Source organism: Salvelinus alpinus, chromosome 18 (genome assembly GCF_045679555.1).
Source record: "Salvelinus alpinus chromosome 18, SLU_Salpinus.1, whole genome shotgun sequence".
NCBI classification, from domain to species: Eukaryota; Metazoa; Chordata; class Actinopteri; order Salmoniformes; family Salmonidae; genus Salvelinus; species Salvelinus alpinus.
Genome location: NC_092103.1, coordinates 41455721 through 41469840, shown reverse-complemented (window position 1 = coordinate 41469840; position 14120 = coordinate 41455721). Strand labels below are relative to the sequence as shown.

Sequence of the window (14120 nt, the reverse complement as noted above, 5' to 3'; positions counted from 1 at the left end):
GCAGGTGTAGAAGCACGGTGGCTAGGAAAAACTCCCTAGAAAGGCCAAAACCTAGGAAGAAACCTAGAGAGGAACCAGGCTATGAGTGGTGGCCAGTCCTCTTCTGGCTGTGCCGGGTGAAGATTATAACAGAACATGGGCCAAGATGTTCAAATGTTCATAAATGACCAGCATGGTCAAATAATAATAAATCACAGTAGTTGTCGAGGGTACAGCAAGTCAGCACCTCAGGAGTAAATGTCAGTTGGCTTTCATAGCCGATCATTATGAGTATCTCTACCGCTCCTGCTGTCTCTAGAGAGTTGAAAATAGCAGGTCTGGGACAGGTAGCACGTCCGGTGAACAGGTCAGGCTTCCATAGCCATTCCCTGAGACACACACACACACACACACACACACACACACACACACACACCATTCCCCAAGAGAGAGAGAGCCAAGAGTACAAGACCAACAGTGTGCCTATGTAGAGATCCTAGAGCCTCATATCCCTGACCAAGTCAAACTCTACTCATTTAGGCCTATTCAAACCATATACCAAATGGAAGCCTCTTCTACTCAGAAAAATAATCATAGTACTAGCAGTTTGTTTTTCCTGTTAAAGTGTAATCGAAAGGATTACAAATTAAATTGAAGAGGTTAACCTCATATCTCCTGTGAAACGTAACACATCGAAAACAATTTACAATGATCCTAGCAAGGCAGAATTGCAGGAAACGAATCCTGTCATCGAGAAGTTCCCCTGACCACAACCGGCCGGTCACTCCAACGGGATGAGAGTTACATCCACCAGACAGTCATAGATGTCTAGACGTTTTTATTCATGCACTGTATTTGAAACGAGAGCCATGTAGATACTGGGCTTATGAAAACAACATGACATGTGTTTGGTATTTTTGTTAATGGCGTCATGACCAAATACCATTGACATGACATTGTCTGTTTTCTTGGCAGAAAGGCCTTATCCTGGGATGACTGACGTGGGTTTATTTGACATACTATCCCTCCACACAGCCAACATCTGCTTATTGCCCGGCCATGTGCTCCAGACCGGTCTTATAGCATGTAACGCCGCTAACCTGACCACAGATGTTCCTGTTGTTAAAAACAACAATCCCTCACCATATTGACACGTTGTATGAGTAAACTGCTGCTTGGAAGGAGAGGAGTGACAAGGCTTTAGAAATGTCCTATCCAGCACAATGAGAATATAGCAGGCCTGGATAACACATTGTGTGACATGACACACACAGATTGTTTCACATTAGAAATGTCAAGTGAAAGGCATGAGCTGGCATACATCCAAAAACAGATAGTAGAGGTGCTGACTAATGAAGAGTAAACTGTAGGCTATAAAATAAGAGTCACACTCTATACACAAGCTCCCCAGTCATTTAATGGGTTTATCGGCATCACATTGCCTTCTTCGAACATAAGAAAATGTCTCCATGAGTATTTCAGATTGTTTTATTTTCAAATTGGGCATGAATGCACATGGCCGGGCAATAACTACAGGAAAAAGAGGACCAAGGACACCCCCATTCTCATCGACGGGGCTGTAGTGGAGCAGGTTGAGAGCTTCAAGTTCCTTGGTGTCCACATCATCAAAAAACTATCATGGTCCAAACACACCAAGACAGTCATGAGGATGGCACGACAAAACATATTCCCCAATCAGACAAAAGATTTGGCATGGGTCCTCATCCTCAAATGGTTCTACAGCTGCACCATCGAGAGTATCCTGACTGGTTGCATCACTGCCTGGTATGGCAACTGCTCGGCTTCCGACCGCAAGGCACCACAGAGGATAGTGCATATGGCTACCCATTGGATTTTACACTGCTGCTACTCTCTGTTGTCATCTATGCATAGTCACTTTAATAACTCTACCTACATGTATATATTACCTCAAATACCTCGACTAACCGGTGCCTCCACACATTGACTCTGTCCCGCTACCCCCCTGTATATGGTCTCGCTATTGTTATTTTACTGCTACTCTTTAATTACTTGTTACTTTATTTCTTATCCATATTTTTTATTTTAAATTGCATTGTTGGTTAGGAGCTCGTAAGTAAGCATTTCACTGTAAGGTCTACACCTGTTGTATTCGGTGCATGTGACTAATTCAATTTGATTTGAATGATGCATCTGCCGATACAGGGGAACACTTCATGGGGATCGGTTGAAGCTGTCAGCAGAATCTGTTTATAGAATATACATCCAGAGAAGAAGAATAGCATCTGATGACAAGGTTCAAATGTCAGATTTATACCTGGGCCCTAAATATTCAAATGGCCAAGGCTAATGATGTCTGTAACAGTTTAACTTCTTATGGCTTGGGGGCACTATTTTCATGTCCGGATGAAAAGTGTGCCCAAAGTAAACTGCCTGTTACTCAGGCCCAGAAGCTAAGATATGCATAGTATTAGTAGATTTGGATGGAAAACACTCTGAAGTTTCTAAAACTGTTTTAATGATGTCTGTGAGTATAACAGAACTCATATGGCAGGCAAAAACCTAAGAAAAATCCAACCAGGAAGTGGGAAATCTGAGGTTTGTAGTTTTTCAAGTGATTGCCTATCCAATATAGTGTAAATTTGGTCCGATTGCACTTCCTACGGCTTCCACTAGATGTCAACAGTCTTTAGAACATTGTTTCAGGCTTCTACTGTGAAAGGGGAGTGAATAAGAGCTGTTTGAATCAGGGGTCTGGCTGAAAGCCTCGAGTTTAGTCGTGCGCGTGAGCATGAGCGCTGTTCCTTTTCATTTCTAAAGACAAAGTAATTGTCCGGTTGACACATTATTGAAGATTTATGATAAAAACATCCTAAAGATTGATTCTATACATCGTTTGACATGTTTCCACGAACTGTAATATAACTTTTTTGACTTTGTCTGGACTTAGTACTCACGCCTTGTGCATTTGGATTACTGGACTAAAACGCGGAAACAAAAAGGAGGTATTTGGACATAAATGATGGACTTTATTGAACAAAACAAACATTTATTGTGGAACTGGGATTCCTGGGAGTGCATTCCGATGAAGATCAAAGGTAAGTGAATATTTATAATGCTATTTCTGTCTTTTGTTGACTCCACAACATGGCGGGTATCTGTTTGGTGGCTGAGCGCTGTACTCAGATTATCGCATGGTGTGCTTTTGCCGTAAAGCTTTTTTGAAATCTGACACAACGGTTGCATTAAGGAGAAGTATATCTTTAATTCTATGCATAACACTTGTATCTTTCATCAACGTTTATGATGAGTATTCCTGTAAATTGATGTGGCTCTCTGCAAAATCACCGGATGTTTTGGAGGCAAAACATTACTGAACAAAATGCGCCAATGTAAACTGAGATTTTTGGATATAAATATTAACTTTATCGAACAAAACATACATGTATTGTGTAACATGAAGTCCTATGGAGTGCCATCTGATGAAGATCATCAAAGGTTAGTGATTAATTTTCTCTCTATTTCTGCTTTTTGTGACTCCTCTCTTTGGCTGGAAAATGGCTGTGTTTTTTTGTGACTAGGTGCTGACCTAACATAAATCGCATGGTATGCTTTCGTCGTAAAGCCTTTTTGAAATCAGACACTGTGTTGGGATTAACAACAAGTTTATCTTTAAAATGGTGTATAATACTTGTATGTTTGAGGAATTTTAATTATGAGATTTCTGTTTGAATTTGGCACCCTGCACTCACTGGCTGTTGTCAAATCGATCCCGTTAACGGGATTTCAGCCGTAAGAAGTTAATTCTGCCAGCCGAATCCAAGCCGCAAGCCATCCATTTTCCGCCAACTGCAATGACAGCTCACTCAACACTTTATAACACTGAGCCCATTTCCCCCTACCCTCGTTCCAACCATCTGTCCAGATTAAAAAGCTGTGTTCATTTAAATCAATATCCATACATTTCGTGGATGTTCAAAACAGCCTTTTTAAGGGCAGTATATTTTTTAAGGGCAATTTTGTTTTGAACCCATTCCAACTTTTGATGAGTCAGATGGCACAGTATGGGACCATCACTCCTACCTGAAGTGTGGAAAAAGTCTGAAAAAGAGAGAATATCTCGACAAAATGTCAAAACCTAATGTTATGAAGATTTTTGGTGAAGAGGACAAATTTTATTAAAATATTCAAACTATTTGAGGAGGAGACCAACATGCTTTTCACATTCTGTGTGACCTTCCAATGCTACGCCGTCTCTGATCAAGCTTCATCAATTTCCCGCTACAATTGGCTAATGAGGGTCATTATGTCCCTGGAAACACTGAGAAATGACTTCCTTTAGAAAGGTAAACAAATGAAAAGCCCCTGCTAACGCAGAGGAGGGTGACCGGGGATGGGCTAGTGATGGCCTGAGCTTTCAAGTTGTAAGAAAAGGGCTAGTTAAATGGTGAAACTTGAGGGGAAACTATGCAGACATAAGCACCCAAATCAATGGCGTGTCGAACCAAGGCCTGTATAATCATTATGAACTAATGGGGAGAATATATGCCAATGTTTATTCATTGAAGGGAGATGACACAAAGGACAAAATGGCAGCTCTGGCTGAGATCCAATCCAGGGATTCTAGTCGACTGGCTTTTTAATCTTGTTTAAGACATCATCTGACATTTGTTCTTGCTGTTATTGTGTACCCTTGTAATAAAGGAAACAGTCTGGGATTACCACGGGCACACACGGGGTGCATCTGTCTGTGCATGTCAAGGTTATCCACAGTCACGATTGTTACCCTTGGGAATCTGGCCCCTGTATACCCTCTCAGTAGGCAATTCCATTACCACACTGCACAGTATGGAGATCATCACTCATGGTGCCAAAAATGCCCTCGCAAAACAGTAGGACTCCTTGAAACCAGAGAGAACTGGCTCCAAAATGGAAGTGTTGAGGTAACAATACAGTCAAGGTGAGTTAATAATAGTCCATGCAAAACAAATGTAATGAATAAACACACTGTACAAAGAGACATTCCTGATGCACCATGAAGTCCTTCCCTTTACCTTGCTTATTTACATACTGTATACAGTTCCTGCCTGCATCTTGTTCCTACTGTACATTGTAGTAGCCACACAGAGCACGCTGGTATGATAATGAGTTGCTAACCATGTAACTATGACAATCAAAATGTATCTCATGATAGGTTTAAGGTAAGAGCCTAATATTTAGCTAGGTAGAGAAGCCAGAGACCAAGTCACACAACCTTGTAGAGCTTAGAGGAAACATTGAGAGGATTTCAGAGGATTTCTATTACAGTAGGTCAATCGCACATTTTGCCCAGAGAATAGAATAACACTGCAAATACACGTTAGTAATATCAAACTGCTCGACCGCAAACGCTAGCCCCCAAAACCTAATTAGCATCAAAATGAGCTAGCTGAAAGCAACCAGCTAATCACTGTAAATAGATGCCGAACGGGCGGACGGAGGAGCAGGGACATGCTGGTTTAGGAAAGGGCCTTGCTAGTGCCGCAACAAAACATGTACTGCGAGAATTTTTAGTACATCCATTCATTTTTCATAGGAAGTCTGTAAAGGAGTTTCAATCCGCATTCCATTAGATCAGGGTTCCTCAGGCCACCACTACCAACCCCTGCCGAATACCTAGTGGGCAAAAAGTGGTTGAAAATGTCATCACAACCACTTTTTCCCACTGGGTAGGTGGGTACAAACGTCTTCAGACTTGAAGGTGATTAGGTTAAAATCCTTCACATTACACTGCAAAACTGAGTAATACCCAGCAAAAACTGAAGTATACTAATTATTTCTCTGTTGTACCCTAGCCTGAGAGACTTTATGTGAGAAAGACTGGACAGACCGTTATTTCAAGTCGCCATTGTGCAACTCTAATAAATAGGAAGCAGCAAATGGAGACATTACATGAATAAAAATCCCCCCAGGAATTCATCTGCATGCAGAGTTAACCCAATTCACCAGAGTACAGCTAAAGCAGAAACTGTGGCACAGACAAGAACTTGGTTATGTACAACAAGGAGACCAACAGACAGGAAGCATGTCAACGCTGATAACCCGGTATGTTCTCATATCAGATGTGCTCATGTGTTGCTAACCTTAGCCACCCAATCAGATCTGTCTGTGTGTGTGTCAGTAGGCCCAATGTGATTAGAGAATGAGACTTGACAAGATACTGCAGACCAGGGTTATATCATATCATCTGCCAATGCCAGCAACAGAATACAAAAGACACAATGAATGACTGATTCATTCTCCGAGCCATCCACATTGAACAGGGCTAACTAGCTGTGATTAGCATAGATGGCTTCCAGGGGCTCCCACCGCTTGTCTCTGCTGGGCTAACTCCTCAGTCACGAGGTGGCTGACATGGCTCTTTTCTCTCCATTGGCAGCCGTTCAGAGAAGTACTACTGGCTAATTGAAAGAAGTGATTAAGTGGCCGCTTTAAACTGCCCGCATACTGATCACTCTTGCAATGTCGCAAAATGGTGTGTGAGTGGAGAGGATCAGACTTGGAGGCATCGAGCATTTACCTGTCTGCGATATTAATGGCCCCGGGATTTTTTTCCTCTATCAGTCAGAAGTTGATTAATGTCCGTGTTTTTTGGCAAGACTGGCAAACCGGCAGGCGAGAAAAAGGCGGAGCACATAAGGAGTAGTTGCTCTAGCGCAGAACAGACTGTACGCACTTTGGGCAAGTTACACCGTCACCGTTTATACCTGTATTTCCACATCTTGTGACGACTTCAACATTTATAACATGCTGCAATATGTATACCACAACTTGTAAAACGTGTTTTAAAATCAAACTCTTAAAATGTTCAGACTTACCTGTGGTGTTGAAAATTGTGAACAGCTTACAATAAAGGCCCTTTTAGCTTGGATTGGTAAGGGTTGTATCATGGAAAATGGTCTGTTGTACCACTAAGCTGAAACGGCAGGTTAGAAATGCCAGCTGCCCCCTATTGACTAAAATGCCAGTGAGGAGCATGGACGACCACAAGGTGAAGAGCTCGCTCTCCCTCAGAGAAACCCAGTGTCAGGTCAGAACCCTCTGATGTGTGGCTCTATGATGAGAGGGCCCCTAGCCCACCCCACCTAAAGGACCCCTAGCCCCCCCCCCCCCACCTAAAGGACCCCTAGCCCCCCCCCACCTAAAGGACCCCTAGCCCGCCCCACCTAAAGGACCCCTAGCCCCCCCCCCCACCTAAAGGACCCCTAGCCCCGCCCCACCTAGAGGACCCCTAGCCCCCCACCTAGAGGACCCCTAGCCCCCCCCCCCACCAGAGGGCCCCTAGCCCCCCCACCTAGAGGACCCCTAGCCCCCCCACCTAGAGGACCCCTAGCCCCCCCACCTAGAGGACCCCTAGCCCCCCCACCTAGAGGACCCCTAGCCCCCCCACCTAGAGGACCCCTAGCCCCCCACCTAGAGTACCCCTAGCCCCCCCCCCACCTAAAGGACCCCTAGCTCCCCCACCTAGAGGACCCTAACCTCCACATCATCTCCAGTCTGGCCCTGAGGGACACCTCAATGCTACTAATTCAGTCACAAATCCCCCATGAACACAACACGCACATTTTCGCATACTACCTCTGCAATTAGCCGTCATGAAGCAATCATGTCAACTTAAGGTTAAACATTGTTTATGAATGGTCTTACCGCGGAGGAGCGTCACGTTACCAACGGTGCTGGTTTTTCCCAGGTTGTTGATGGCTTCGCATGTGTAGGAGCCAGCGTGTGCATCAGTGGTTTTCTTGAAGTGGAGCTCGGAGACTTTCCCTCTGTAGGAGACAGACACATTTGGGATGAAACATGTTGTTTCAATGAGCATGACCAGAGTACTCCATCTACTGTATATTTCAGTAAATAGAGGCCTGAGCACGACACTTAAAAACAGATGATTTGAAACCATTCCTGGGTTTAATGTGTTGATACTTGGGAACTATGGAGTTATTCTCCATTTAGTATTAACGCTGGGTCTTGTTAATTCCAAATGAAAAATGACACTATTTAGGATTCAATGGACTTGACCAGGGTCTGTATTCTTAAAAGCCTCTCAGAGTAGAAGTGATGATCTAGGATCAGTTTAGCATTTTAGATCATAATGAATATGATTATGAGGACAGATGGGACCTGCTCCTAGATGAGCACTCCTACTCTGAGAGGCTTTATGAATATGGGCCCTTTTGTGATGGAATTATATGAGCCTCTCATCTTCTAAACAAGCATATGACACAACAGTGGTAGGCCTGATCACAGACAACGACGAGACTGACCTCCCCACTATAGGCTGAGACCTGGCCGTGTGGTGCCAGGACAACAACCTCTCCCTCAACATGATCAAGACAGAGGAGATGCTTGTGGACTACAGGAAAAAGAGGACCGAGCACGCCCCCATTCTCATCAACGGGGCTGCAGTGGAGGGAGAGCTTCAAGTTCCTTGGTGTACACATCACTAACAAACTAACAAGGTCCAAGCACACCAAGACAGTCGTGAATATGGCACGACAAAACATATTCCTCCTCAGGAGACTGAAAAGATTTGGCATGGGTCCTCAGATCCTCAAAAGGTTATACAGCTGCACCATCAAGAGCATCCTGATTGGTTGCATCACTGCCTGGTATGGCAACTGCTTGGCCTCCACCCGCAAGGCACTACAGATGGTAGTGCGTACGGCCCAGTACATTACTGGGGTCAAGCTTCCCGCCATTCAGGACCTCTATACCAGGCGGTGTCAGAGGAAGGCCTTAAAAATTGTCAAAGACTCCAGCCACCCTAGTCATAGACTGTTCTCTCTGCCACCGCACGGAAAGCGGCACCGGAACGCCAAGTCTAGGTCCAAGAGACTTCTAAATAGCTTCTACCCCCAAGCCATAAGACTCCTGAACACCTAATCAAATAGTTACCCAGACTATTTGCATTGCCCCCCCCCCTTCATTTACACCACTGCTAATCTCTGTTATCATCTATGCATCTATCACTTTAATAACTCTACCTACATGTAGATATTACCTCAACTAACCGGTGCCCCCGCACATTGACTCTGTATCGGTACCCCCTCTGTATATAGTCTTGCTATTGTCATTTTACTGCTGCTCTTTAATTACTTGTTACTTTTATTTATTATTCTTATCCGAATTTTTTTTAACTGCATTGTCGGTTAGGGGCTCGTAAGTAAGAATTTCACTGTAAGGTGTATTGTATTCGGCGCGTGTGACTAATACAATTTGATATGGCAGAGAGGTGACGGGGCAGGTGTCGAGCGCCCGTCAGATACCACCAGAGGCTAGACAGAGGAGACTAGAGGTGGCTGTGGGGGTGGGTGTAAATAACACTCACGCCACCTCAGCGAGAACCAAAAGCTACCAAGTCACGAATCATTCCTCGCTGCAACTGTTAGCCAGATTCTGCATATGTCACAAATAAACAGCTTCTAATCAGATACATTTACAATTTTGAAGGACAGGGTATAAGTATTATAAACTTATTAAGAACTCAAAACTTATAACGAATTGACGAAGAGGTACTTACTCTTTCTTTCTTTTTAACTTGGTGCCTTTGAGCTGGTTCTTGATGGTGGCGAAATCGACCCCCTCCTTGTACCACTTGAATTTGGGGGATGGGTTCCCCGCTCCGAGCTCGCACTTCAAGAATGTCTTCATCCCCTCCACGACCTCCACACTCTTCATCTCCTTCAGCTTGGGCTCAGCTGCAACACAGAACCAGGTCAACAATCATACAACAGCAGTTAGTACAGCAGGTCGAAACAGGTTTACTTCCTGTCTGAGTGAGGCAGAATGGGTTGCACCGTTCTCCTTAAAAAATAAAAAAAAACATTACAAAAAACAGGTTCACTTCACTAACGACACCGTAGTAGCAGTGGAAAAATGTAAGAAAGAATTTCAAAATAGCAAAAATATACACATTGATGGGCAGCCTACCACTGGATTTCACTTGTTATTGTCATTGGAGGGGTGTAGTAACCTCCCTGGGTAGATGGGGGGGCCTATAAGGACCCATTTAAGCTCAAGAGCACCCCCAGAGGCAAACATTCTGTACAACCACTTTAATCCTCAAACAAAAATGTGATTACTGTACAAATGGTGATTACTGAAAATTAGGCCTAGTCCATGTGCAGTACGAGACATCACTTGTTAGTAGGATATTTGGAAATCAATGTTTGGGCCTGTCAAGGAAGGAAGGAATTAGTGGATTGTCACAATCCCAAGGTATTCAACAACAGGAGCAGAAGACCACCACTCCATCATGAGGAAGGGTATTCATCTGGAATAACCTGCCAACCCACTGTTCTGTTTACCGCCATTCACCAACAGTATTCATTCATTAATGAAGCAGCAGCAGAAAAATCCCAACAATGCTTATTCAAAGAAAACTATGTGAAATGGGACACCAGAACTTGTATCTGAGTAATGGTTCGTCAGTGCAGCTGTCGAAGAAAGTAATTACTAAGGAATTAGGCTAATGCAAGGAAAGATGACTCGCCACCCAATGACTGGCAGTTAGTGCCTCGACTGACTCAAAACTTCTACTCATCTAGGAATTCATAATTCCTTTCTATTATTATTATTATTTTATGCAGCATTGTTGAGAATGAACTTGCACCGTGTGCTAGAGCTCTGCTACATGACCCTAGCCTATCATTATACATCGGGGTAGGGCCTGTTGTTTCAGCAATAACTACAGTTGAAGTCGAAAGTTTACATACACTTAAGTTGGAGTCATTAAAACTCCTTTTTCAACCACTCCACAAATTTCTTGTTAACAAACTATAGTTTGGCAAGTCGGTTAGAACATCCTCTTCGTGCGTGACACAAGTAATTTTTCCAACAATTGTTTGTTTACAGACAGATTATTTAACTTAACACTGTATCACAATTCCAGTGGGTCAGAAGTTTACATACACTATGTTGACTGTGCCTTTACACAGCTTGGAAAATTCCAGAAAATGATGTCATGGCTTTAGAAGCTTCTGATAGGCTAATTGACATCATTTGAGTCAATTGGAGGTGTACCTGTGGATGTATTTCAAAGCCTACCTTCAAACTCAGTGCCTCTTTGCTTGACATCATGGGAAAATCTAAAGAAATCAGCCAAGACCTCAGAAAAAATATTGTAGACCTCCACAAGTCTGGTTCATCCTTGGGAGCAATTTCCAAACGCCTGAAGGTACCACGTTCATCTGTACAAACAATAGTACGCAAGTATAAACACCATGGGATCCAGCAGCCGTCATACCACTTAGGAAGGAGATGAATGTGCTTTGGTGCAAAAAGTGCAAATCAATTCCAGAACAACAGCAAAGGACCTTGTGAAGATGCTGGAGGAAACAGGTACAAAAGTATCTATATCCACAGTAAAACGAGTCCTATATCGACATAACCTGAAAGGCCGCTCAGCAAGGAAGAAGCCACTGCTCCAAAACCGCCATAAAAAAAGGCAGACTACGGTTTGCAAATGCACATGGGGACAAAGATTGTACTTTTTGGAGAAATGTCCTCTGGTCTGATGAAACAAAAATAGAACTATTTGGGCATAATGATCAATTCAATTTTTTCAATTTTATTTTATATAGCCCTTCGTACATCAGCTAATATCTCGAAGTGCTGTACAGACACCCAGCCTAAAACCCCAAACAGCTAGTAATGCAGGTGTAGAAAAACTGAGTTTAAATGATCATCGTTATGTTTGGAGGAAAAAGGGGGATGTTGCAAGCCGAAGAACACCATCCCAACTGTGAAGCACAGGGGTGGCAGCATCATGTTGTGGGGGTGCTTTGCTGCAGGAGGGACTGGTGCACTTCACAAAATATATGGCATCATGAGGTAGGAAAACTATGTGGATATATTGAAGCAACATCTCAAGACATGGCTTAAGGACAACAAAGTCAAGGTATTGGAGTGGCCATCACAAAGCCCTGACCTCAATCCTATAGAAAATCTGTAGGCAGAACTGAAAAAGCGTGTGCGAGCAAGGAGGCCTACAAACCTGACTCAGTTAAACCAGCCCTGTCAGGAGGAATGGGCCAAAATTCACCCAACTTATTGTGGGAAGGCTACCCAAAACATTTGACCCAAGTTAAACAATTTAAAAGGCAATGCTACCAAATAATAAGTGAGTGTATGTAAACTTCTGACCCACTGGGAATGTGATAAAATAAATAAAAGCTGAACTAAATCATTCTCTCTACTATTATTCTGACATTTCACATTCTTAAAATAAAGTGGTGATCCTAACTGACCTAAGACAGAGGATTTTTAATAGGATTAAATGTCAGGAATTGTGAAAAACTGAGTTTAAATGTATTTGGCTAAGGTGTATGTAAACTTCCGACTTCAACTGTAGGTCAGGGTTTGGGTATCACTAAATTGAACACTAACATTTTGAAGCTGAGCCATTTGTTCGTGCTCTGCTGCGCAGTACAGTTATATCTGACTAAGATCATAACATGGTGTAAGAAGTGAGTCAACCTCGTCAAATATAAAAACAGGACAGATTTTACCGGGTGAAAACAATCCGGTTTTATCAACCAATCTATTTGAACCATTTTGAACAAGTCAACGTGTAAAATAAAGTTCCTCTTGCATAGTTGAGGATGCTAGTTTACTGTTCAAGACACTTAACTTGCAAGAAGTTGACATTTTACAAAAATATGTGCATCAATGTAAATTCATATTAGAGAGCTAAAGGCTCAATCCAAATGCTTGACTGGATCTTATCTCCATGGTTACAAACTCCAGGTGTTCTTTGAAGGAACAGATAATTGACACAGGTACGTTACGAGAGCTCTCTGGAGACGCTGGACCCAGACACGCTGCAATCTCTCTGGGCTGGGTTAAACTTAAACCCCATTCATTTTTGGGCAGGTCTGTCATTATTACACAACTGTTGCTCAACCTCAACAGAGCTCACAGCACCTGAACCGGGCAAAGCTTAAAGGGAATCACACAAGGGTTTCCCACCTAAATCAGTGGGGCACAAAAGGGCATGTGTGTGTTCATTCATGCCCTTCTGTTTGCAAAGGGAAACTCCCTTCGTCAGAGCAGCTATACTTTCACTTGCCTAATGATCATTTTCTGAGAGCAGGAGCCCAACCCAAACCGGAACTTTTCCTTTAAAAGAAAATATTTAATCTGATAAGAAAATAGACGGAATTCATTGAGTAATGGAGAAAAAGTAATTCTAGCCTTCGTGCAAAACAAGAAACAAGAGCCCTTTCGTGTCAAGGTGTTGACACTAACTTTCTCAACATTCCCAATTGTTGAAATGCTTAGATAAAAGCTCTGTTCTCACAGATTTTTTTTATTTTTATGAAAGTGGACTTTAACATTCTCATGATGTTACGCCTGTGAAAATAGACAGGCATCGAAGGAGATACTGACGAGGAAGAGGCTGACAAAAATACCTGGAATACAGCACATTACTGAAAGAAAATATCACCTCAGACAAAACAATACCATACACTTAGTCGCATATTTGAGTGCTTCTCGTTTCAGCCAAATCCTCTTAATGGTGCTTCCTGTGACCAATAGAGGCACTGCTATGAGTCATGACTGGACTAGGGAGAGGGGTCAGTAGGCTAACACTTTAGCCTACATTTCTATAACTGTTAGCACACTGTTACACTCATTTCAGGAGAGTCGATTAACAAGCAACAGTCATACAACTAATAAAATGAGCCATAAGAGCTCCCGAGTGGCGCAGCGGTCTAAGGCACTGCATCTCAGTGCAAGAGGTGTATCACAACCGGCAGTAATCGGGCGGTGCACAATTGGCCCAGCGTCGTCCGGGTTAGAGGAGGGTTTGGCCGGGGTAGGCCGTCATTGTAAATAAGAATTTGTTCTTAACTGACTTGCCTAGTTAGATAAAAAGGTATAATTTATACCTGGTGCTAACATGCACCCTTTGTCCTGATCTTGTCCACACTGTGCAAACATGTTTAGACAGGTGTAGACAATTTAAAAGAAAGTGACACATTGTGATCTGATTGTGAGGTAGTAGAACTAAACAGAACTAGACAATCATTTGTGTAAGGTGTGATATCCCTTGTAAACAGTTCCTATCCAACCAGTGAGGCCAGCAGGCTGGTCTTCTTTCATCGGTATATACTGTCTGT

At 43.0% G+C, this 14120-nt stretch overlaps 1 protein-coding gene across 6 annotated transcripts in view; it reads right to left on the bottom strand.

Moving 5' to 3' along the window:
* Window positions 1-14120, bottom strand: part of nrg1 (neuregulin 1) — a 162305-nt gene that overhangs the window by 57231 nt on the left and 90954 nt on the right. For all 6 annotated transcript variants that reach the window (XM_071351328.1, XM_071351327.1, XM_071351329.1 and 3 more), the window contains exons 2-3: window positions 9518-9695; window positions 7645-7766 (exon numbers count right to left, since the gene is read on the bottom strand). In XM_071351328.1, coding sequence (XP_071207429.1) covers window positions 7645-7766; window positions 9518-9695 — 300 coding nt within the window. The remainder of the gene's footprint in view (window positions 1-7644; window positions 7767-9517; window positions 9696-14120) is intronic.